Source organism: Thalassophryne amazonica, chromosome 7, assembly GCF_902500255.1.
Source record: "Thalassophryne amazonica chromosome 7, fThaAma1.1, whole genome shotgun sequence".
Lineage (NCBI taxonomy): Eukaryota > Metazoa > Chordata > Actinopteri > Batrachoidiformes > Batrachoididae > Thalassophryne > Thalassophryne amazonica.
In genome coordinates this window covers 95928871-95953657 of record NC_047109.1, presented here as the reverse complement: position 1 = coordinate 95953657, position 24787 = coordinate 95928871, and the positions used below count along the sequence as shown (strand labels likewise).

The following is a 24787-nucleotide window of genomic DNA, read 5'->3' as shown; positions in this document are numbered from 1 at the left end:
TCAGTTGTTTTAATAATAACCATACATTATATAAAAATAGATCATTTGTCGAATTATAGCCTTTGAAGATAGTGGGACTGCACAACACAAATAACTGTTATTTTTCTTAAAATCCTTCTATTATAAACAAAAATTCTAGATTACAACCACATCAGGATAGTTTTATTTTCAAGCTATTACAGTTCTGTAGAAGTAAAATTCCCAAACCAGTCACTATCCGGCGACTTATACACCTGACTGTTGGATTGTGTTCAATGTTATATAACCCACAAAGCACAACAAACTACTGACACCCCACTGAGTAGAATAGATCAGCTTTATTAAAAAAAAGACAATCCACTACAATATCACTTTGTCACAAGATGAAGCTTCATGGCATGCAATGGTTCGCCACAATACATAAGGCATGACAAGCACACCACAACCACAGTAATCCCTTCCGTTTAAAATTATGGACTACAAAAAGGCACTTTATTGAAATATTGTGTTGTGATCTATACCACTGAAAACTGCACAAGGATAATTTCCTTAGCAGAGCAACAATGTTTTTCAGTCAATAAAAAGATTTGATTTATCATATCACCCCATTCACAATACTCATAAGAGAAATAGGAAATTGAGTTCAGGACCATTGACAGACACGGGTCACCATCTTACAAGATTGTACTGCAAAATATACTGATTATTTTTGAATCCATTCCACAAACATGCACGCTGAGGTAACAATGCATAAAATTAGAGTATCAGCACTGTTACAACCTTCAGCATACTGTTTAGTCAACACCATTTAAAGGAGTCACACCTTTACAACCACCGAATACAGGTCAGCAAGTGTCAAGTGAACATATCCAATATATTGCCAAAAGTAACCCAGACATGGAGGTGGTTCATCCTAGAAAAAAAAAAAGATCAAATTTTCAAGTCTCAAAGGACTCATTTCTATGACTGTTGCTTTAAATGGAAAAGAGCTGCTAATGGCCACACCCCCTGTCCAAAAGGAAGTTCAGCATGAGTGATATAACATAATGGCTGAACAGTCTGTTGGCATTTTGAACAGCACAGTTCATATGCAGACCTCCGTGACGTATGTCACAAACATCTAAAACAAGCTGTGTCAGGCCTATTGCTTTTGTAGCAGGACAATTATTACATGCACACTTAGAATTGTGGGACTTTGAGAATGTCAAACATGAAACTTCAAAAATGCTGTAAAATTATATATAATACATTTTTTTCTGAAATCTGTGACATTTAAAAGAAAACCCATTTAAATATATTCTGCAGGATTTAAAAACCTTATAAAAATCTGTGCGATTACAGGTAACGGGGCGCTCACGCAGCCCCCTCCTGAACTGCACCACAGCACACTGCACGATGGCAAATGCATGTCTTCCTGCTGCCCGTGGGCTGTACAAGGCCACAGACAGGAAGGCGGAGCACCGCAAATAAATTACCTTCGGGCAGAGCAAACAAGGAAGAGCTGAGATTAGTCTAGTGGAGTATCAAGACTCTGTGGGTCAGGGTCCAGTAGTGAGCAGTGACGTGGATTTGCATGCAGGCAGGCAGCAAAAGGAAAGCCCTGTTATAATACGACGGGCGTGTCTGTCTGCCTTATCTCGCTGTCACACTCGCTACTTCCTGGGGCTTCTATGAAGGGCTACCCCTGGTGCCTCCAGTGCTGAAAAGTCCAGCTAATCAGGGCAATTCCAGACCTGACCAGACAGAAATATCTGATCTCATTGGCCTATAAAAAGAATCTGTATGTTGCCCGTGTGAGGTACTGAATATGCACATCATTTCTAAGTTGTGTTAACAATCCAATAAAAAGAAGACTAACTGTGAAGCCAAAGCACTGGCAAATAAAATCATTCCCTTTATGCTGTTTAGTGGTGAAATGAAACAGAAAAACTAAAATAGCAGAGGGTAAAAGGCAGAAAAAGAAAAACATATTTCCTTCACTTGACAAGGCCAGACCACAACTTCAAATCCAGGCGAGCTCAGCTGAAATCCCTGTTCGGAAAGATGAGCGGAGCGATGAGCGTCCAAAGGTAAAGTCCGAGGCCCAGCCAGCTGGAGCACATCTTTACCCACACAGCCGGCACGCCCTTCATGGCCTGCGTGGGCGTGTTCGGTCTGTGAGAGGACAGAGGTCAGTTGTTCACTCAAATGAAATCATACATAAAGTGTAATCATTCTTATATTTCCACTGATTAAACTATCATCTATTAAAGACGAGAAAACAAACACTCAGCTACTTAACAGGAAGATTTTGGAACATTCAAACACAAAAGTTAAGTATGGAGAAGTGGCCCCTGGTGGCTACACAGCAGACCCAATCCAATCCACCTTTATTTGTAAAGCACATTTTAAAAACAAGGTTAGCAAAGTGCTGCACAACAGAAAATATAAAAAAAAAGTTAAAATACAATACATTAAAAAACATATAAAAACAAAAGGAAGATATCAGATAAGATAGAACACTAAAAGGTAAAAACATAATAAAAACAGAGAAGACCACACAACTCTCATGCAGTATTAAAAGCCATGAAATAAAAATAAGTTTTTAAATGCGATTTAAAAGTATCCAGGGTGGAGACCATTTTGATATGAGTGGGCAGCTCATTCCATAACTTAGGAGCCACCACTTTTTTCGAAAAAGCACATTCCCCCCGGTCTTTTGTCTGCTTTTTGACACAACCATACGGAGTTGATCGACGGCTCTCAATGCTCTCGTGGGGGCGTAGATATGTATAAGAGCAACAATATACTGAGGTGCCAACCATTTAGAGACTTAAAAACAAACAATAAAATCTAAAAATTTATTCTAAAACAGACAGGGAGCCAGTGGAGAGAGGCGAGAATGGGGGTGATGTGATCATGCTTACAGATGCCTGTTAAAAGACGAGCAGCTGCGTTTAGGACTAACTGTAAGCGGGCAAGGGAGGCCAGGTTAATGCCAGTATACAGTGCATTACAGTAGTCCAAACTAGTCGAGATAAAAGCATGAATCAAACACTCAAAATCATTAAAAGATACGACAGATTTAATTTTAAATAAAAACCTCAGATGATAAAAACTGGTTTTAACTACTGAGTTTATCTGTTTATCAAGTTTAAAATCACTGTCCATTTTAATACCAAGACCGACAATGACTAGGCAACAAACTAAAGATTGCTCTTTTTTTTTTTTAAAGACACCCGAGCCATTTCTGTTAGAAGTGATTATTTTTTAATTTAAACAGTAATAATGATTATTTCCACCAGACAGTTTATAATTTCTCTGATTCATCTATTAGTAAACCGAAACTCATTAAAAATTACAAACTTGGATGTAAAGAATCCGATAAATTTAGATAGTGAACTAGTAGTTATTTATTGTTTTTATGACAAGAAGCTTTTGAAATTTTTTTTTCTGCATGTCTAAACTAATGTATGACTGACTGATTGCCCAAAATGTACAACCCCAATTCCAATGAAGTTGGGATGTTGTGTAAAATGTAAATAAAAACAGAATACAATGATTTTAATTAAAAAATTCTCTTCAACCTATATTCAACTGAATACACCACAAAGACAAGATATCTAATGTTCAAACTGATAAACTTTGTTGTTTTTGTGCAAATATTTGCTCATTTTGAAATGGATGCCTGCAACACGTTTCAAAAAACTTGGGATGGGACAACAAAAGACTGGGAAACTTAATGAATGCTCAAAGAACACCTGCTTGGAAACAGGCGAGTGTCATGATTGGGTATAAAAGGAGCATCCCCAAAAGGCTCAGCCGTTCACAAGCAAAGATGGGGCGAGGATCACCACTTTGTGAACAACTGCGTGAAAAAAATAATCCAACAGTTTATGAACAAAGTTTCTCAACATTCAATTGCAAGGAATTTAGGGATTCCATCATCTACAGTCCATAATATAATCAGAAGATTCAGAGAATCTGGAGAACTTTCTACACGTAAGTGGCAAGGCCAAAAACCAACATTGAATGCACGTGACCTTCGAACCCTCAGGCGGCACTGCATTAAAAACCATCATTGTGTAAAGGATCTTACCGCATGGGCTCAGGAACACTTCAAAAAACCCATTGTCAGTTAACACAGTTCGTCGCTACATCTACAAGTGCAAGTTAAAACTCTACCATGCAAAGCAAAAGCCATACATCAACAGCATACAGAAATTCTGCTGCCTTCTCTGGGCCTGAGCTCATTTGAAATGGACAGGCGCAAAGTGGAAAAGTGTGCTGTGGTCTGATGAGTCCACATTTCAAATTGTTTTTGGAAATCATGGACGTTGTGTCCTCTGGACAAAAGAGGAAAAAAGACCATCCAGATTGTTACCAGCGCAAAGTTCATAAGCCAGCATCTGTGATGGTATGGGGGTGTGTTAGTGCTCATGGCATGGGCAACTTACACATCTGTGATGGCACCATCAATGCTGAAAGGTACATCCAGGTTTTGGAGCAACCCATGCTGCCATCCAAGCAACGTCTTTTTCAGGGACGTCCCTGCTTATTTCAACAAGACAATGCCAAGCCACATTCTGCACGTGTTACAACAGCATGGCTTCATAGTAAAAGAGTGCGGGTACTAGACTGGCCTGCCTGCAGTCCAGACCTGTCGCCCATTGAAAATGTGTGACGCATTATGAAGCACAAAATACGACAACAGAGACCCCGGACTGTTGAACAACTGAAGTCGTACATCAAGCAAGAATGGGAAAGAATTCCACCTACAAAGCTTCAACAATTAGTGTCCTCAGTTCCCAAACGCTTATTGAATGTTGTTAGAAGGAAAGGTGATGTAACACAGTGGTAAACATACCACTGTCCCAGCTTTTTTGAAACGTGTTGCAGGCATCCATTTCAAAATGAGCAAATATTTGCACAAAAACAAAACTTTTATCAGTTTAAACATTAAATATCTTGTCTTTGTGGTGTATTCAACTGAATATAGGGTGAAGAGGATTTGCAAATCATTGTATTCTGTTTTTATTTCCATTTTACACAACGTCCCAACTTCATTGGAATTGGGGTTGTACATATGCCTCGTTTGGAATAACTCTCCATTCCTTCATGTAGTGGATGTTAGCCTGAAATTTTGAGAAACTGCACTTTGAACTAGAACAATAATGTGAGGCACAGCAGCTGCAGGCAGTAAGTAGATGCATATGGCCCCGTGTCCACATAGTTTTGTTTTTCTGGGTCCCAGTATTTTCCCCCTAACTGCTTTAAATGAGATCACAGTGTATGCACCTGCTGCCACAAACGCTGCACTGAGTGTCCCCCCACCCCTCACTTTATTCAGGCACTTTTCAAACCTTGAAAACACATTAAACACAAGCATTTTCAAGTATTTCAATACCCATACAAACATGCACCATGACTCCGTAGTCGATCAGCAGCAGCACTGACTGTCTTCAGTCTGCTCCCACTGTGCTGACCAAGCGAAGCACAGGGAACGTGCAATCATTTGATGAATCGAGTTTAACTGATTCAAAATGATTAGTCAAAAGGAAGAGGAAAAAAAAAGAGTTCTCCATTGGGTAAATTCTAACTGGCCCTACCGGCTCATCCCCAGTGCAAATACTATTTACCCTAATGGGCTTAGCTGAAGCTATTTTCCTAAAAGCAGACATATACAATATTAACAGTAGCTAGTGACCACAAAGTCTAAGCTTATTACCTTATCAAGTTGGCAGTAAATACTTACTGGTACCAGTTGGTGAGAGTCATCATGATATAGAGTGAAGCGAGACAGAGGTGAAAGTGGAAAAAGGAGTAGCTGTAAGTGACTCCCTCTTCCTCATTATCCACAGCTCTGCGTAAACCATCTTCCCCCACCACACCCTCTCCACCGGACTCTCCGCCCGCCTCCGTCTGTAACAGTTTGTTGACCTGGGTGTTATTGGATGAACGGATACTAGGATAGAGACAACAACAGATAAGTTTTAATATAAACGCAAGCACAAAAACACACACGCAATTATATATATATATATATATATATATATATATAAATCTTAAAAGCCAAATAAGACTCTTTCCACATGCCAGGAGCATCATACAAAACCTGCCGAGTTATTTTTTATTACTTATATATTTAGCACAGTGGTAGACTGAAGCATGAGTACTGTAAAAACAGCAAAATAATAGGATCAGTGTTTGCTGGGGGAGAAATCAGATTTAATATTACATGGTGGGCCAATAAAATGTTACCATTTTTTGATCGCGCACAAGTTTTTTGAAATGAGAACTTATTCGAAAATTTTATTTACAGACTTGTAACAGAAGCATCAAACTGTTGATACCAAAGGTTTCCCACTTTGTCTCTTGTTTTCCGCACAGTTCCATAATTGATGACATATTCAATCCACGCTCCTCTTCTTTGGATTACAGCTGCAACATACACATTGAAGTTTGTGATGACATTGCCACACATCTCAAGAGGGATTCTCCGAATTTCTTTTTCATCCCTCTCGAGATGTGTGGCAAGTTCTCATTTCAAAAACTTGTGTACGATCAAAAAGTGGTAACATTTTATTGGCCCACCCTGTAAAAGTACATCACTTCTTTCACACACTGCTATCATGTGGTCAGGACATTCTTAACATGTCACGTGGCCCCTGTAAGTTTGCACAATGTGCCAATGACATCATGTGACCTGCTAAAGCCAGAACAATACGTCACAAGTTACCAAGATCTACATCCTGCACAAACTCATTTGGGAACCTACCTGGCATAGAGAGTGCAGAAGAGGAAGATGATCAAACCAACAATGCTCTGAGCGTCCCACAACTGCACCGGACCTGGGCTCGTGTCAGCAGTGGAGCTGACGTTTGACACCAGACTCAGCAGACTGGGGTTACATGTCTGATCTAAAAGATGGAAATGCATGCCATGTTAGCCATGACACAATAATAAACTGTGAAACATAAAGAAATGCAGTATCCTCATGTTATGACTTCACCCATTCGCTCCCCTTGGGACACAAACTCACGATCCTTGGCACGGGAGTTGGACTCTCTAACCAGAAGGCTAAAACCCAGGGCTCTGGCCTTGTGACCAGAGAATCCTTCTGAGGTGTTGGGAGTGAGGTTTACTAACATATGCACAGCGACACCTGCTGGCCTCTGTTACACTCACTGTCAACTTACAAAAGATAATTCATTTGAACTTCATCTTCAATGCAAAGTCATGCACGTCTGTCTGCTGGTGATGCACTGAGGACCAAAATGTCCATGTAGGGTGTAAGGAAAGCAACATCAATAAACTCTGAATGCATTTCCAGTTCAAACAGTGAAGTTCCATTTAGTACCTTTTAAGATGAACTTGATACAAATGATTAATCCGATCTCTAGTATCTCAATTTGGTCGTTTGGTCTGCGATACCGGAACACATTGCACACAGCATGGTTGCATCACCAACACGCAAGTCATGCGTGTGTGCATTTATAATAAGGCAGCATTTCAGCTGCATCTGCGGAGCATCACTACTCAGTTTTTTGCCCCATTATTTGCCTTTTAATAATTAATTTTAATCCACACTCTTCATCACCTGTAACTATTTAGAGCCCATTCAATTTTGACTTACCTTGTGCTCGCAAACGCATACACCCCCTTCCCTTTTATTTTTTTAGCAGAGACACCCATGCACCCAACAGCACCTGCCTGAAAGCACCTCGCCTTCAACGACTTAATAAGTGAACTTAAAAATAAGTAGGTCTATAATTACCTTTACCCACATCATCAAATTTGTCCTTTTAATTTTTGTTAATAATCCAGATTCTGTGACTGGCAGGGCTCCATGCGGTTTTACATGAGGAGGTCAGAAAAGAAAGTGACTTCTTGTAACTGGACAGCAGTCATGTCATTTTCTTTTTTTTTTAAGTTAGTGAAAATGTAAAAAAAACAAAAAAACATTTTATCTAGATTTTTCATGGTTGTGAGATTTTGCTGTCATAGAAAGCCCAGAAAAAGGTTTTAATTATTTTATGTTACATGCACGGTGTCTATTTAGCAGCATGTCTCTCGTGGCAGTTGTGAAAAAATAAAGGCCCGGTCTGGTTTGTAAAGGGGAATGTTTCACGCAACAGAGAGGGAGAAGAATGGATCCCCCCACCCCCCTCGTCATACTGACATCTAGTGGTCAAACAGTACAAATATGGAAAAAGATTGCTGAAATTATACTTTACAAGTATTGTGCCTTTTGGTTTTTTGTGTTTTACTTAAGCCCTACGTACTGGCCTGGGTTCTGCGCTCACAGGACGCAGGATTGCTCTGTGTTCCTAGGATGAATAAAAAGTCTGTGGGACATTGAGTCTTTTCCTATCGTGCCCCGGTCCTGTGGAATGATCTCCCTGTACTCGTGAGGCAGGCAGACTCTATGGAGACTTAAGTCATGTCTGAAGACATTTGTTTTCTATTTTATATGACTGATATATTGTTTGCTATGCTTTTATTTATTTACCTTTTTAACTTTTTACCATGCCTTTAACCTTTTGATCATGTTCTTTGATTTTTTTTTATTTAATTTGTTTTGGTTTTTATTGTCGAGTTGTTTGATGTGAAGTGCCTTGAGACGACGCTGTCAAGATTTGGCGCTCTATAAGTTTAATAAATTGAAATATTTAGTTCAACAAGCAACAACGGTCTTAGTGCCCACCAGGACTCTGTGATTAGCAACAAGGCTTCACAAACACCTTGATTTGACATTCTGAATTTATTTTATGCTGTAGTTAAAAGATTTTTTTTTTTTTTTTGGAAGATTCCATAAGTTGTTCCCTCAACATAATTTGTGCCTCCACTTGATCTGGAAAACAACATGCCACTAATTCAAATGATCATATTTAATTTATATGAGGTACGTGTCACAAAAGGCAGAACAATCACTTACTGAACAACTATTTTATGACAAATCTGTCATTTATTTGTTCAGAAGAAAACTGGGGGAATTCATGTTTTTTATTTTTTAACCAGGGGCTGTAAACCCTAAACTTTTATCTCCAGACAGAAATTGCAGTCCTACTGTATTTATTAAAAACAAGGGTAGGCAACTTTATCAGATGAGATGCATCCAGATCATCTCCTCTGCAAATGCTAATGGCACAGGTGGAAGAACGTTAAAGGATGAAAAAATGCTTTAAAAACTGCTTGGTTTTTGTGTACAGTTCTAACTTTGTAAGGCTCCCACAGCATTAAGAGGTTTTACTTTGTCATCTGATGGTTAATAATCACATTATTCTCTTTGATCGCTTTTGGTGTAGAGATTCAGACTCAGATGTGCTGCTGTGGTCCCAAATGGCCCATGTGCAGTGAAGGCAGGGTGAACTTCAGCCACACCATCAACAGAAACCATGTCTAGTGAGACACTAGGTTAATTTTTGGTCATAACGAAGATGAATTAAATTAAACTGGGTATAGTTCAGCTCTATTTAGGGACAGGTCTGTGTGAAATAACAGTTCATAGGCTCAGGATTTGCCTTTGATCAGTGCTTTGAATGCAGAATTAGATAGTTATATCATCATTACACAGTTTCACCAACAGTTTCTGCCACCAATCTTAAGGCCCTCTCACACAGAAGGTGTGCGCGTGACATTTAGGAGTGTGTAGCATGTGCCACAAATGTGTCACACGGTTACTGGCACTCGCCATGATGTGTTGAGTGGCAGCCTGCCCTGTGTGACAGGGTGGAAAACTCCAGGTTGCTCACACAGCATGCACGAGCAGCAGTCACACACCGGTGTCGCAGACCAAACGGTCCGCTCCTAAAAGTTGGTCCGCCCTGCCTCCACTGCGCATGCATCATTTCAGAGCTCAGCAGCTCGTCTGAGACAGAGTCTCTTCACCCAAAGCGAACAAATGGATTAATGGGATTATTAACCATCAGATGATAAAGGTAAAACTTCTTAAATCATTTTAAAGTCAGTTTTCAGCATAAAGGAGGCGATACTCTGTGATGCTTTGAAATGACCAACGCGTAGTGAACGCATCAACTAGCAGCTCGTGTAGCTGCGGCGCTCTGATTGCTTCCTCTGTCATTTATTATGAAATGATGCTGAATTTATGTGGAAATGATTGTTGTACAAAAGCTTCAGATATCTGTCGCTGAGATAGATGATGACTGGAATGCAGTTTTAAGCGGAAACAACGTAATAATTGGTGAACCGCGGCTAGTGACGCATGCGCAATGAAGGCAGGGCGGACCGATTTTTAGGGAGGGCCGTTCGGTTGGCGACACCAGCAGTCGCTGGCATTATTTGCGAGTGCAGGCATGTGCGCTATAAGTACAGCATGTAAATGTATGCCACTAACACGTCACTCACATGCTTTGATGTCAGTGCTAGACGTCTTCTTTAAATAATGGGACTCATAACAGTTTCTTACAATTGCTTGTTTTGCTCGTGGGAAAAAAAATAAAGCAGTGAAGATTTTAGGCAGTGTTTGAAATGCTACTGCTCAATATTCGATGCAAAAAGATTCTTACACTTTTTTCTTGCTATATCAATTCTGAGAGAATTTCTTGTAGATTTTTAGTTAAAGATTCAGGTTAGGTCTTGATTAAATAATACTGGCAAGTCTTGCATGTGTTTTCCAATACATACTTTAATTTTTACACATCAAATATTAAGAAAATATATGTGCATTTGGTGAAATACATAAAAAAAATACATTATATTTCACAACAGACCTCGCGACAAAAGCAATACAAGGTAGTTAACCATGCAATGAGACAAGAGACTCACTTGGATTGTTTGTCATTGCAGACCATGTGACATACATGGTGTAGAGGGAAATGAGTGAAGCCTGGAGCAGACCAGAGTATGGCTGTGCTTCCTGTATTAAACAGAACATATAGAGCCCATTGTATTATTTCATGTAAAACTGATGCACTGCAAAAGAATTGGTTTTTGACTGTATTTCCTTATAATACTAGCATTCATTCTCATGGCAGAGTGGTGGCCAAGTGGTGAGTGCACTCACTTCCAAAATAGAAGTTTCCCAATTCAAGACCACCTATGCCCAATTTCCATGTAATTTGTGGAGTTGCATCAGCAAGTGCATCGTGTGTAAAAACAACCAAATGCCTGTGCCAAAATCAACGCAGAGTAAATGGGAGAAGCCAAAACAACTTATAATAGAATCCACTCAAAATAAGACATCAACTGATCTGATACTAAATTTGCCAAATGGTGATTTTGTGGTCGAAGAGCTGCTACATCATGCTACCTGTGTGTGTGTGTCTCCACACACACACACACACACACACACACACACACACACACACACACACACACACACACACACACACACACACACACACACACACACACACACACACACACACACACACACACACACACACACACACACAGGTAACATGAGTGGATAGGTAGGCAAAACATTTTAAACATCACAGACTTACAAATTCAGCAGTCAGTGTAAACAGAATTTTTTTTTTTGCTGGTCATAACATTACCATACTTGCACCAGCACTGTGCCCGTTCCATTTCAGGTGTACCTTTGTGGTGTGTCTGACCTGGTTTATGCCTGCAATAAGGTAAGGAAACCTTGGCCTGGTTTCGTAAAGCAGTGTAATCTTTTAGTCTACTAAGCTTACTTAGTCGACTAAGGTTCGTCGCTCAACATTATCAGTCTAATCTCCGTTTCACATCGATGACTAAACTTGTAGATTAGCTGTCAAGTGCTGTTGCCAAGAAACGCCTCCAATGTGTGACAGGTTTGTTTACTTCCAGGTCGGTTGTTCTACTACAAACATGGCCGAATACGCTGCACCAGAGGAGAAGCGCTCCCAACCTCGGCTTCCATTAACACCTCCAATGGATTATTCCAGTCCTGGAACACCCCCTCCCACCACAAGTCTCTCCTTCCTTCCTCCTCCATCAAGATTAAGTGAGTTTAGTCCACTAAACAAGACCAGACTGCTTTATGAAACCGGGCCCTTGAAGCACAGACATGCTACAATCATGTGTAATCCACCATGTAGACAGTTTAACTTGAGCCTTTAGTCTAGCATGGCTAAATTTAAACAAGATTCAATCTTTACACAAACCTTTCATGCATAAATGTTGTGATGTAAACAATGATTGTAAATCACAAACAGAGGTATTTAGATGAAGGTTCAAAGTCCTTGGTGGCGTGTAATATCCAGACCATAATACATGCCACCAGAATGGGGTCAGATGTGACAATATGTTCCTTTTTTTGAATGACCTGTTTACAAAACATTTTAAATGTGATCTTGTCCACACACGGTACCTGTATTTTGGGCAGGATGGAGACAATGGAGATGATGGCACAGAAGATAAGGTTGAGGCTGATGAAGACCTTATGCTCAGTGCAATCATTAGGCTTTGTGTAGTAAATGTAGAAGAGCACAACAGCAGCAATCGCCAGAGCATAGTAAAGGATTGTGAAAGATAAGAGGCCTACAAAAGACATACACAATTACATGACAGCTGAAATTTAGACTTTTAATGAGAACATCAACAGCACCTGTTTTGATAGCAATACTGTACCTGCAAACCAACATTTGTTGTCACTATTTTCTGCTTTTTCTACCCACACTTTATTCCAGGAGTGCGCAAAGTCGATGAGCAAAATAAGCTGGATGAGGATGAAGATGAAGGATCCCACTGCTCCAAAGTAAAACCACACTAGGACAACAACCACAATAAATACATAAATAAACAGAGACAACTATTATATGTAAGTGATACACACAAGTAGGCATTTGCTTGGAGAGTCAGTGATAGAAAGACAAACCCAAACTACAATGACACAAAAGACACACTGTTGAGTTTGTTAGTACCATCGTGAAAAGTTCCATCAGGTATGAAAAAAGCTCCCACTGTAATCCCGACCAGGATGAGAAACTTAAAGAACCAGAACCTAGAACGATACACAGGTATAAACTCACCACTCATACAACACCATTATGTTAGTACCAAGAACATACGTTGCACAAAAGATTAGTTCTCCAAGAATTTTTAATAAAAAATTTGGTCTTTGACGCCCCCCAACCAGTGGGCTCAAAAAAAATTCCTTTCTTCAAATGTTTACTGTTCCAGTAAATCACAACACAAATACAATAATAGAAGAATATGTAAAATTAGGGAATAACCCTGTTGTGTCTGACGATTTGCGGATGTTAATGCTGGATTTTATGGTCGCAAATTGAGTTTTACCAGCAACACGTTAGCGGAGCTGGTAAAAAGGAGTTTAACACCTCGCAGGTAAGACGGCTATTTGAGACTGTAATCCACCATGAACGTCTGCAAATCATCAGACACAACAGGGTTATTCCCATTCTAATCCAGTTCCATTGTTTGCATGCTGTAAGTAATTCGGTCGGCGAATCGTTGTGAAAGGGTGTGGTCGATTCGTCAAAGCAAACCATTGCAACAGCGTCTTCATGCCAAACTGGAAATTCTGTGAGCAGACCCACAGATTTATCCATCTCATCAGCTGCATTGAATTAAATCCATGGTAATTCCATCAATCAATCCAGGCATTTCGGGATCGTCGTCGCTGCACTAGTTTCTGTCGGTCTCAGGCGACAGCGTCGTTGTTGACACCTGCACAGCAACGCGGTCAGGGGGCGGAGTAACACATCAAATGTTTAACGGTTTCAATATTTTGCCAGCGTCCATGTGATATTTTATGGTCTGAAATCTCACACAATTAACCAATCAGAGTCACAGAAAAAAAAATGTAATTGGATTAGAATCCTGATTAGAAGCCAGTTTTCTTACAAATTGCTGAAATCCAATTAAAAGAAATTCTATGCTTCACGAAGTTTATGTGAAAGCAACAGAACATTTACCCATTTTGAAGAGCTGCACGTGGATCTTTGCTGCTGCGGACACGAATCATGATGACAAAAAACATGAAGAAGAAGCAGGTCATGGCGAAGCACATACGGTACACAGACTTGTAGCCCACAATGATGTCACAGTTAACTTGGTTCTCCAGCCCTGGCACAGTCGTTCCTCCTTGGCAAAATCCTGGCAGCTATAAAACAGTTGTTACACATAGGTATTACTCAATGAACTATTTACTACAGACAAACATAAATTTACATTCTGTGCAGCCTTGAAGTTAGTCATTACCACAGAGAATGTTTCAGGGAACCAAGCTCCAGAAATAATGAAAAATATATATATATATTTTGTGTCAAAATGGTTCCCAATCAGATGTTACTGAAAAGCCAAAATGCAAAAAGAAAACAAAAAACAAACAGATTGTCATTTAATGTATAGTAAACAGTCTTTGCATCATAAATAGGCGAGGTGATGTTGTAGTGGTTAAGCAGTGGTCTTGAGACCACAGGATCCTCAGTTCAAACAACAGTCTGGCTGGAAAGTCACTAAGGGCCCATGGGCAAGGTCCTTAATCCCCAAGTTGCTCCCAGTGTGTAGTGAGCACCTTGCATGGCAACACCCTGGCATCGGTTGGTGTGTGTGTGTGTGTGTGAATGCCAGGCATTACTGTAAAGTGCTTTGAACCATCTGATATGGAAAAGCACTATATAAATGCAGTCCATTTATGAAATATTTACAACTTACGGCCCACTTTATTAGGTACACCTCTTCACCTGCTTGTTAACACTAATAGATAATTAGCCAATCACATGGCTGCAACTCAATGCATTTAGGCATCGTGGTGAAGATGACTTGAAGTTCAAACAAAGCATCAGAATGGGGAAGAAATGGGATTTAAGTGACTTTGAACGTGGCATGGTTGTTGCCGTCAGATGGGCTAGTCGAGTATTTCAGAAACTGCTGATTTTCTCACACACACACACACACACACACACACACACACACACACACACACACACACACACACACACACACACACACACACACACACACACACACACACACCACAACAACCTCTAGGGTTTTCAGAAAATAATCCAAAAAAAGAGAAGATATCCAGTGAGCAGGAGCTGTGTGGACAAAAAAAATGCCCTGTTGACATCGGAGGGCAGAAGACGATAGGCAGACTGGTTGAATGGACAACTGCGTGTAGATATCATACCAGTATGGACTAACATCTCTGAGGACTGTTTCCAACACCTTGTTGACTCTATGCCAAGAAGAAAGGCAGTTCTGAATGTAAAAGGGGGTCCAACTCAGTACGAGCAAGGTGTACCTAATAAAGTGGCCAGTGAGATGTAACGACTCAAAAACTCTTATTTAATAAATGTCATTAAACTATAACACTGATGCATGATGGTAAACTGTAAGTTTCCTAAATGTGAATTTAAGATGTCACAATTCAAATTATGAACAGACAAAATTCAAATTCAAAATATTTTGATACGTCTTTTCCATTGTATGGTAGGCAATAAAAGATTTCAGCACCATTTCCTTAAGTAGGAGCCCTTCACAACATCTGCTTAAAGTTCTCATTGTAATACCAACAGACAACCATAAAACCACTGCAAGCCCATCTTGTCTTGAAAAACAATTCAGCAAGTCAAAATAGCAATCTAGATGCTTAAAATTGCCGATTTGACTAGCAAATATGTGTTTATTAGATTTTAAAGTGATGCTAAAGCAGATTTTTATTTCTCATTACCATATTTTCCTGAATGTAAGTCGCATTTTGTATAATTGCACCTGTATAAAAAAAAAAGCATCTTGAAGTTATAATAAAAAAATATATATAAATGTCTCCCTTTTTCTGTATTATCAGCTCTTTAATGTGGGATTTTTGTACGATACTACAGCAGCAAAGGGACAGTCACAGAAGTGTGCAAAGTATGCAAAAATAAGGTAAAAGAAAAAAACAAAAACACATGGATGTCAAGTTCTGTGCAGAACAACAACATATACACCATAGAATACACTATTTACAAGCAAGAAAAAAAAAAAAAAAAAAAAAAATGTTTCATAATACTGCATGACTGTTCAAATGATGTTGTACATGAGTGTACAAGAATGTGTAGTATTACTGCACACAAGAGATAGAAAAATTGTTACTATAATGATATTGGTGATCTGAGTGGTTTACTGGGAACAGTGCTGTTTGTGGAGTCTGACAGCAGCAGGACGGAAGGACCTGCAGCGTCGCTCCTTCATGCACTTGGGGTGGAGCAGCCTGTCACTAAATGAGCTTTCCAGTGCAGACAGGGTGTCATTCATGGAGTGGGAGGTGTTCTCTGGCAGGGATGACAGCTTAGCCATCATCCTCCTTTCTCCCACCTCCCGCATTGAGTCCAGAGGACTTCCCAGGAGACAGTTGACCTTCTTCATCACTTTGTCAAGTCTCCTCCTCTCACCAGTTGTGATACTGCTGCTCCAGCAGATCACTCCGTACAAAATGTCTGATGCCACTACAGAGTCAAAGAAGGTCCTCAGGAGTGCCCCCTGCAGACCAAAGAACCAGAGTCGCCTCAGCAGGTAGAATCTGCTCTGGCCTTTCTTATAAAGTGTAGTAGTGTTGTTTGACCAGTCCAGTTTATTGTCTAGGTGAACACCCAGGTACTCGTAAGAGTCCAATACGTCAATATCTGTTCCCTGGATCCTCACTGGTGTCGGTGGAGAGCGCCTGTGCCTGTGGATATCCACCACCAACTCTTTTGTTTTTCCAGCATTGATCTGGAGGTGGTTCCGCTGACACAATCCACAAAGTCGTGGGTCACCCCTCTGTACCCTGTCATCTTCGTCATTGATGAGGCCGACGATTGCCTAGTCATCAGAGAACTTTTCCAGGTGACCGTTGACAGAGTTGTACATGAAGTCTGCAGTGTAGAGGGTGAAGAGAAAGGGAGCCAAGACGGTTCCTTGTGGGGCCCCTGTGCTACAGATGACTGTGTCAGAGACAAAGTCTTGAGCCCTTACATACTGTGGTCATTCTGTGAGGCAGACCAAGATCCAGGATGGGAGGCGGGGGTCCACACCTGTGATCTCCAGCTTGCTCCTCAGAAGCACCAGTTGTATGGTATTGAAATCACTGGAGAAAACAAAAAACATGATCCTCAGAGTCCTCCCAGAGTTTTCGAGATGAGAGAGAGCTCTATGTTGGAGGTAGATGACAGCATCATCCACTCCGATGCCAGGCTGGTACGTAAACTAAAGTGGCTCCATCCATGATTATACCAAGGGGGCGGAGATGTCCAAGGACCAGCCTCTCCAGGGTCTTGATCAGATGCGATGTCAGTGTCACCGGTCTGAAGCTGCTGAAGTCCTCAAGGAGTGGCAACCTTTTCTTCTATTGGCATTTATTTTTTTCATTGCTGCAGTTTATTTTGTTTAGTGTTTGGATTCTTGGGAAAGTCAACTACAAGCCGTAGGACCCCCACACTAAAACGTGTGATTAATTTAGATTAATCAGCTACGGGAGAGCATCAAGGCAGTGGTGGTGACCAAGTGGTTACTGCACTTTGTTTCAGTGCGGAAGGTTCCCGGTTCAAACCCCACCCCTGCCATATTTCTCCATGTAATGTGGACTTGTGTCAGAAGGGCATCCGGCATAAAGCTTGTTCCAAGTCAACATGCAGATCCACCTCAGATTTGCGGCGACCCAGAGTGCAAACAAGGGAGCAGCCGAAGGGACTAAGAGAGCATCTGCACACTCAAATCTGAGCAAAATTCTAATTTAATCATGCAAGCTTTTTTTCAGAGACCTACTTCAGATATAAACAGGCAACAAGTGAATGCAGAAATACAAAGATTGGGGAGAAAATCACTTAATTAGCCTAAAGGCAAAACAGCTGTATCTATTAGGAGAACCTGTGCAACAAGGCATCAAGGAAACTGTAGTCTCATATGTAGTGAACTACAAATTAAACATACAGTGTCTACAGAGACAGTCAGACATCAAGCACAGAGATCTGACTTTGCACCAAGGTTTACAAAACAACCCTAAACACTGCATTTATATTTTTTAATTAATTTGTGTATTTATATTTACATTTGCAAATTTTTTTTTTTTTTTTTTTACATTCACTTCTGATACTCTGTGTGCTTCTTACCCTGTGTGCTGCCATACAATACTGCTGAAACCTCAATTTCCCTGAGGGAGTCTTCCTAAGGAATTAATAAAATTCTATCTAATCTAATCTAATGACAGGGGCCTCAAGTACAAAGCGGGCTTATCCACAAAAAGGTGGCATATGACTGTCTCCACGCTAAGGTTCAGATGTATCAAACGTGAAATGGCTGTGTAAATGTGCAGTTGGGCCATGCAAAAATTCTGGCTGGCATATGTGTGATAATAATTGGCTCATACACCAATTTTGATTACCAAGGCCACTGTTACTGGAGTTGTGTGCAGAACACGGCCGGCCCAGAGCACAATAATGCGAGGAGCCAGGGGTTGTCTGTGACCACACAGGTGCTGCGCTTCCTGGCAGCATGGGGATTCCAGCGTGAGCTGGCCAATCGGTCAGGAGTGTGCCAGCCAACCTTAAGCCAAGCCATGCCAGCTGTGTGGAACGCAATCATCCGAATGTCATCCAGGTACATCACATTCCAACACTGACTACGTTTACATGTATTTGGAATATCCCCATCTAAACAGCGACGCACGTCTTCCACCGGTGCTTGATTTGGTCTGGCGTTTGTGCAAATCCTGCTTTGTGTAAATCCCCTCACTACACACTTTATACACGTTTCTCAAACAGGCATTAAGATGTTCTCACTTTTCTCTCCTGTGTAAACACTCTTTTTTCTTCAAGCTGCCTCCACATCACAACAGCGAGCGTAGTCTCTGGACCTGTTGCCAGAGTTGGCGCAGCTCCACACAGCAGAGAGGGGGGCGGTGTGAGTGGCCCGCTGTGGCGTTTACCGAGCCCGCAGACTCAGTAAGCGCATCGGAGGCAGAGCAATCGCGGTGACCGGTGCCGTGACCGGCCTTGCCTGATAAGGACGCAGAACACAATGCGCTGTTTATCTCTACTTCTGTGGTGTCCGGTAGGCTGCACGCGCCGTATACAAGTAGTTGCCGTACTCAAAAGACCAAGATTCCTTGCGGATAGGACATGCGCAGAACACAAAATAATGTTCCTTTCTATGGGGATATCCCGATGCGCGTTTATATGACCTGATATTCGGGTTAGAAAAGAAGAAACCCAGGGGTTTTATTCGGGTTTTTAAAAACCGGAACATGAGCATATTCGGGTTTTTGCGGGTGTTTACATGGCCGTGCGCAACTGGGTTATTGCTAATATTCCGGTTATGAAAGGGTTATTGGCTGCATGTAAACGTAGTCATTAAAGCGCAATGTGCAGTGAGAGCCAGTTTCCCTAATGTAATCAGAGCTATTGGCTGCACACATATTGCTGTAAAAGCACCATCACATAATGAACTTGTTTTTGTTAATGGGAAACATTTTCATTCCATCAATGTTCCAATCATATGTGATGCGCAAATGCATTGGATTAGGTTGGGAATTGGCTAGAGGCTGACAGTGCATGATAGATGGCTACTTGGTGGTTAAATAGTTTATTCATGTAATTGCTCCTAACGATAAACAGCATGGGCACATTTTGGCATATGCGCACTGAAATACGTTTTTGTTATTACTATTAATGCATTTTCTTTTACTTGATAGTGAAACTAGAGAGCTTCTTAACAAGGCCCCGACTGTCACCCTGTGTTTCAGTATTTGTCAATAAACCCATGTGTAATGTTGTGAATGTCACACACTTTCAGCTGCTGTGCACTTATTTTTTTTACTTCAGTGTGTTTGCGCTGATCTGAGCCTCATTTAATTTTCGTTTTGCATTGCTGTGTGGGAAAACGGCAACTGACAACAGCTTTCACTGTTTTTGCACACTACCTCTACAAGAGTTAAATTTTTTTACACACAACAACATAGAGACAATGGCAGAAGTCATCAAACACACTACACTCCGCACTTATGGTACTGGCAAATAACACAACCAAACTATTTAAATAAATTTGCATATGCAGATGGGGGCATGGTGTTTGGTACTTCTGCATGTGTGCTCAATTCCATCGCTGATTAGATGCACAAAAGGATCATGCTTGGATCCATGAGTACCCACACTTTGATATATCAGAATTTTTTGTGCTTACACCAGTTTCTGGGTTTTGGCATACGCCATGTTTCAATAGGAAATCCATGCAAGTCTTTGTACATGAGGCCCCAGATCAAAGGATATCAAGAAATACAAAATGCGGTGTGTAACCTGGTTGAAATGTGTGTGTCAGGGTCAGTGCATGAGACTTGAGAGCCCTAGTGTAAATAAAGTGGAATACTTGTGATGTGCATGAAGTCATATTAGAATATTTGGGATATCTTTATAGTTATCTCACAAAGAATTCTGACAAATCAAACATAACTATAAATTATAATTCTCACTACTATAAGAGCAATGAAAAATAATATTGTTTCAAACTGAGTCACATCCCAATTGTGACAAGTCAAAATGCATTTGTGTATATATTAAATATTAGCCAAGTGAATCCTACTGTATTTTAACAATGGACTGCCATAGAAGTACTCCAATACTAGCAAGAGAGCACTTATTTCACCTTGCGCAGTTGTGCCTCCATTCCTGGAAGAATCATGATGACAGATACCAATGTTCCCAGCAGCAAAAAGAATGAGAAAACCAGCCGAGTGATTGTGGAATTATTAGAAGCTGGACAACAGCCACATAGAAGGCATGGTGCTGAGCCACACAGACAGGAGACCTACAGGATGGCACAGGAGAGGGAAGGAAAAACAGCTTTAGCTACAAACACTGGATTTTAAACACATGCAGCCAAAGATGAAATAATTAGTATTTGAATGATCAAGTCGTCTCAAGTAGTGTTCCCTACACTTTTCTGGAGTTCTGCACCCTCAAACCTGAAATACCACCTTGGTGGTGGCTCGTGTAAACAAATACACTTCAAAATACACTATAATATCACATTTCACATTAAGATATTTTGTGAGAATAAATAACTACACGCCCCTCCTGCCTTTACGTTATTGACGTAATCCCCACGAACTGAGCAGCTGCTAGACGACCTGTCTTTAAACACACCCAATTATGTACACTACCAATATATTAAATTGCTTAAAAGATGTTGAAGTTATTAAAGCCAATGGATTCATTGGAACAGCTTTGTAACGGAAAGTCAAGTATAGGCAATACTATTGCTAGCACTAGCTGAAGCTAACGCTAAGCGATAAACGTCAAATTAGCAACTGTTCGCACAGCATTTAAAACAGACAAACTATGTGTATTAAAATAATATACTTACACAACTTGCTATGGAGCACAAAGCCAGACAAGCCCCCATTTTGGCGTTAAAATTAAGGTTTCGGTAAACGTATTTTCTTCTTTTTCCCTACTCAACTCTCTTCCTCGAACAGGAAAATGTAACGGATAGCAAGCAAAAAGTGCCTTACCACCATCTAGCGGCAGAGACTGTAAATCAGGCTAGACAAAAATATCATTCAACTTGCCTGATTCAGCCTGGAAACCTTTTTTTTTCTTTTTTTTCTTTTTGGATAAAATGTTCCCAGGTACCTGATTTAATTTTTCGGTACCACATGCAAACCCTTACCAAAAAATAGTACTTATAAGTATATAAAAAGTAAACTGGAAGTATACTTGAAACATACTTGCATGTACTACTTTTTGGTAAGGGAACCGTGAATTGCTATTAGTATGGCAACCCAATGTTTTTGAAATTACCCAACATCATTATTCATGCACAAGAACCCTAACCCTAAACCTAAACCTAAGCCTAAACCTGAGCCTAAGCCTAACCCTATCCCTAACCCTAAATATGTGGAAAAAATAAATAAATATGGTACCGTATCAATAGCTACTCCCTTTTATTTTTCCTCAGGTGAACCTTCCTGTGTTGTCCCATAGTACCCGAACCGGTACACTACTGCAATGTGCTCTTTAAATACTTTCTTTAAATGTGTTTTCATTTGACTGCTAACCTGACTGAGTGACATAAACAAGTGCAACTAACTTTTTCTTTCCTACCTCCGGGATACTTTGATCCCGCAAACATTGAACAAGTATGCTCTGTTTTCATTGGCAGAAATCACAGAATGAGCAAGCAGACGCAACATTGTAGTGTTGTTTATATTATTGCACACTGGGAATTCCAACTTAGTTATTCAGTGCTGTGAATACTATACATACATGTATAGTACTGTACTGTACCTCACCAAAGTCAACATCAAAGTCAACTTTATGATCAATTTCTTCACATGTACCAGACATACAAGGGAAACGAAAAGATGTTTCTCACTATCCCATGGTGAAAAGACAGACATAACACTAAACTAAAACACTAAATAAAGTGCATAGCTAATACTAAATGGTAAATGGACTGCATTTATATAGCGCTTTTCCATCAACATCAGACGCTCAAAGCGCTTTACAGTTATGCCTCACATTCACCCCGATGTCGGGTGCTGCCATACAAGGCGCTCACTACACACCGGGAGCAATATGGGATTAAAGGCCTTGCCCAAGGGCCCTTGGTGATTTTCCAGTCAGGCAAGGATTTGGACCCATGATCTTCTGGCCAACACCTTAACCACTGGACCATCACCTCATACTAAATGTTATTACTAAATGACTGCATACATACATACAGCATAGTAAAATATATAGCACTGTACTACACTGTATATATTGTACACATATGTTATGCTATTCTGTAGTGTATGTGCTCTATATCGATTCATATACCACTGAAATGGGTCCTTGTCATTTGATTGGTGGACTCTACTCCACTTTGTCCCATTGCATAGCTAATGTCATTACTGTGCATTTTTGTACTATTTATCGTACATTTTTCTGCTTACACAGTATGTGCTTTTCATAAAATGCCTACATTATACAAGGAAGCTAAATCAAATATCTGCAGTGTTTGTGGGGACATCTTTAACAGCCATACAGGTGCTGTCAGATGAAGAACTGAACATGTTCCTGTTGCACATTTTTACGGGATTGCTTCCGCGGAGGTTAGCTCTAAGCTTAGAGTGAACTGCTGGTCAGACATAGAGCCTCCCCTACCCCCTGTTATCAACTTTCTGTTCCTAAAAGAAACACCTTTCTAATTTTAAGTCTAGTTTCAAAAGACAAGGCTGTATTTAGGTGTCATATAAAACAAATAATGAATGTTCTGAGTGCAATGTAAGAATATTTGCATGACGAAAGATGGAACGTGCCATTCATTGAGGCGGAGCCAAGTTGAATAGTACGTCCTACCTTTCAACACAAGAAAATGTTTTCTGTTGCACAAACAGAAAACAGTTATTATTTGTTTTATATGACACCTAAATAAATCAGTGTCATTTGATATTTGACTTAAAATTAGACAAGGGTTTCTTCTCAGAGTAGGAAATAGAGGGCAGTGGGATCCAACAGTTTATGCTGCCCTGCAGCCAACTCCAATGAAGCACAACTAATTTCAGTAGCAAGGAAGCAGTGGGTGTGTGTGTGTGAAGCACATGTCTGCTTTGCTAAATCCAGTGAGAGAACTTGTCCAATTCTTCATCTAATGTCACTTCAACAGCCATAAAGCCGCAAAAGCTGCTGTTGCTAGATTTAGCTTCTTCCTATCATGGAAGCATTTTTACATCTAATGGAGGCATTCAACAGAGTGAAACAGGGACCGTGCAAGAGTTTCTCCAGTCACAGCCACAGAAGACTTCTTCATGGTTGTCTGAGCCTCTTGGTGGCTGTCCTCACTTGTCTCCATCTTGCATGTGTAGCAGCTGCTCTCTCTGCGTTGTGTTGTGATTGACTCTTGCCCAAGTGGCAGAGTATTATCCTTTGACTGTCGGGAGAGTGAGGCCTGTTGACTACCACAAGCACAGCAACTCCTGCTGGCCTCTGTCACACATGGTCTCTTAGTTTTTGTGACCTGTCTGCTCCACACAGATTTACCATAGAGTACTATACTGTTTGTATTTCTTCATAACTGATGTAACTAAAGTCCAAAACATAATCATTGTCTTGGAAATGTTCATGTATCCATCCCCTGATTTGTATGAAGAAAACTGGATGTAAAAGTGATGGTTTAGATGTGTTATACTTATCACACCATCATTTTGACTTTTGATTTTTATTTAATTCATGATGTAGAGATTACTTTTCACTTTGAGATCAAATGTTATATATTTTTAATATTTATTATTATTATTATTGTTATTATTATATTTTTAAAATAAATTTTAATATAAAAAGCCAGAGTTTCTTTTTTGTTTTTATGTCATAAAAAAATAACTTTGTCACAAAGTTAATTTTTTATTTTTATTATTTTTTTTAAAATTTATATATATATATATATATATATATATATATATATATATATATATATACACTATAATAATATAGTGTATAATTTATTACTGCACTACACGTGTGTTATGCTACACTGTAGTATATTATAATGTAGTGCTATAGTACTACATATACATGTAATATCTACCATATGTTTTTTTTTATCAATACTTGTCATAGAATTCTAACTGTGCTGCATTTGTTGAACTTTTTCAGTAAGATTTGCCACCTGAAAGTCTTTGCACGAACATTTACTGGTTTCTAACTGACATAAGGAGGAGGAACAGTCTCGACAGCGAGCTAAGTACTAGAAATACAGCTTCTGTGTGTGTGTGTGTGTGTGTGTGTGTGTGTGTGTGTGTGTGTGTGTGTGTGTGTGTGTGTGTGTGTGTGTGTGTGTGTGTTTAAGACTGGTTGGCGAACCTTCTTGCTGGCGCGCGCAGCTTGAAAACATTTGTGATTGGTTGATTTGGACC

The 24787-nt window shown here is 40.1% G+C and overlaps 1 protein-coding gene across 1 annotated transcript; it reads right to left on the bottom strand.

The window, feature by feature from the left end:
- Nucleotides 1–421: 421 nt before the first annotated feature.
- Nucleotides 422–21397, bottom strand: serinc2l (serine incorporator 2, like). The gene is made up of 10 exons (XM_034175138.1): nt 21256–21397; nt 20536–20697; nt 13848–14035; nt 12834–12913; nt 12541–12678; nt 12281–12450; nt 10747–10837; nt 6737–6878; nt 5714–5923; nt 422–2133 (listed from the first exon to the last, which is right to left on the bottom strand). Exons 1-10 carry the CDS (start codon nt 21292–21294, stop codon nt 1998–2000), a joined length of 1356 nt encoding a protein of 451 aa, XP_034031029.1. The 5' UTR covers nt 21295–21397; the 3' UTR covers nt 422–1997.
- Nucleotides 21398–24787: the final 3390 nt, after the last annotated feature.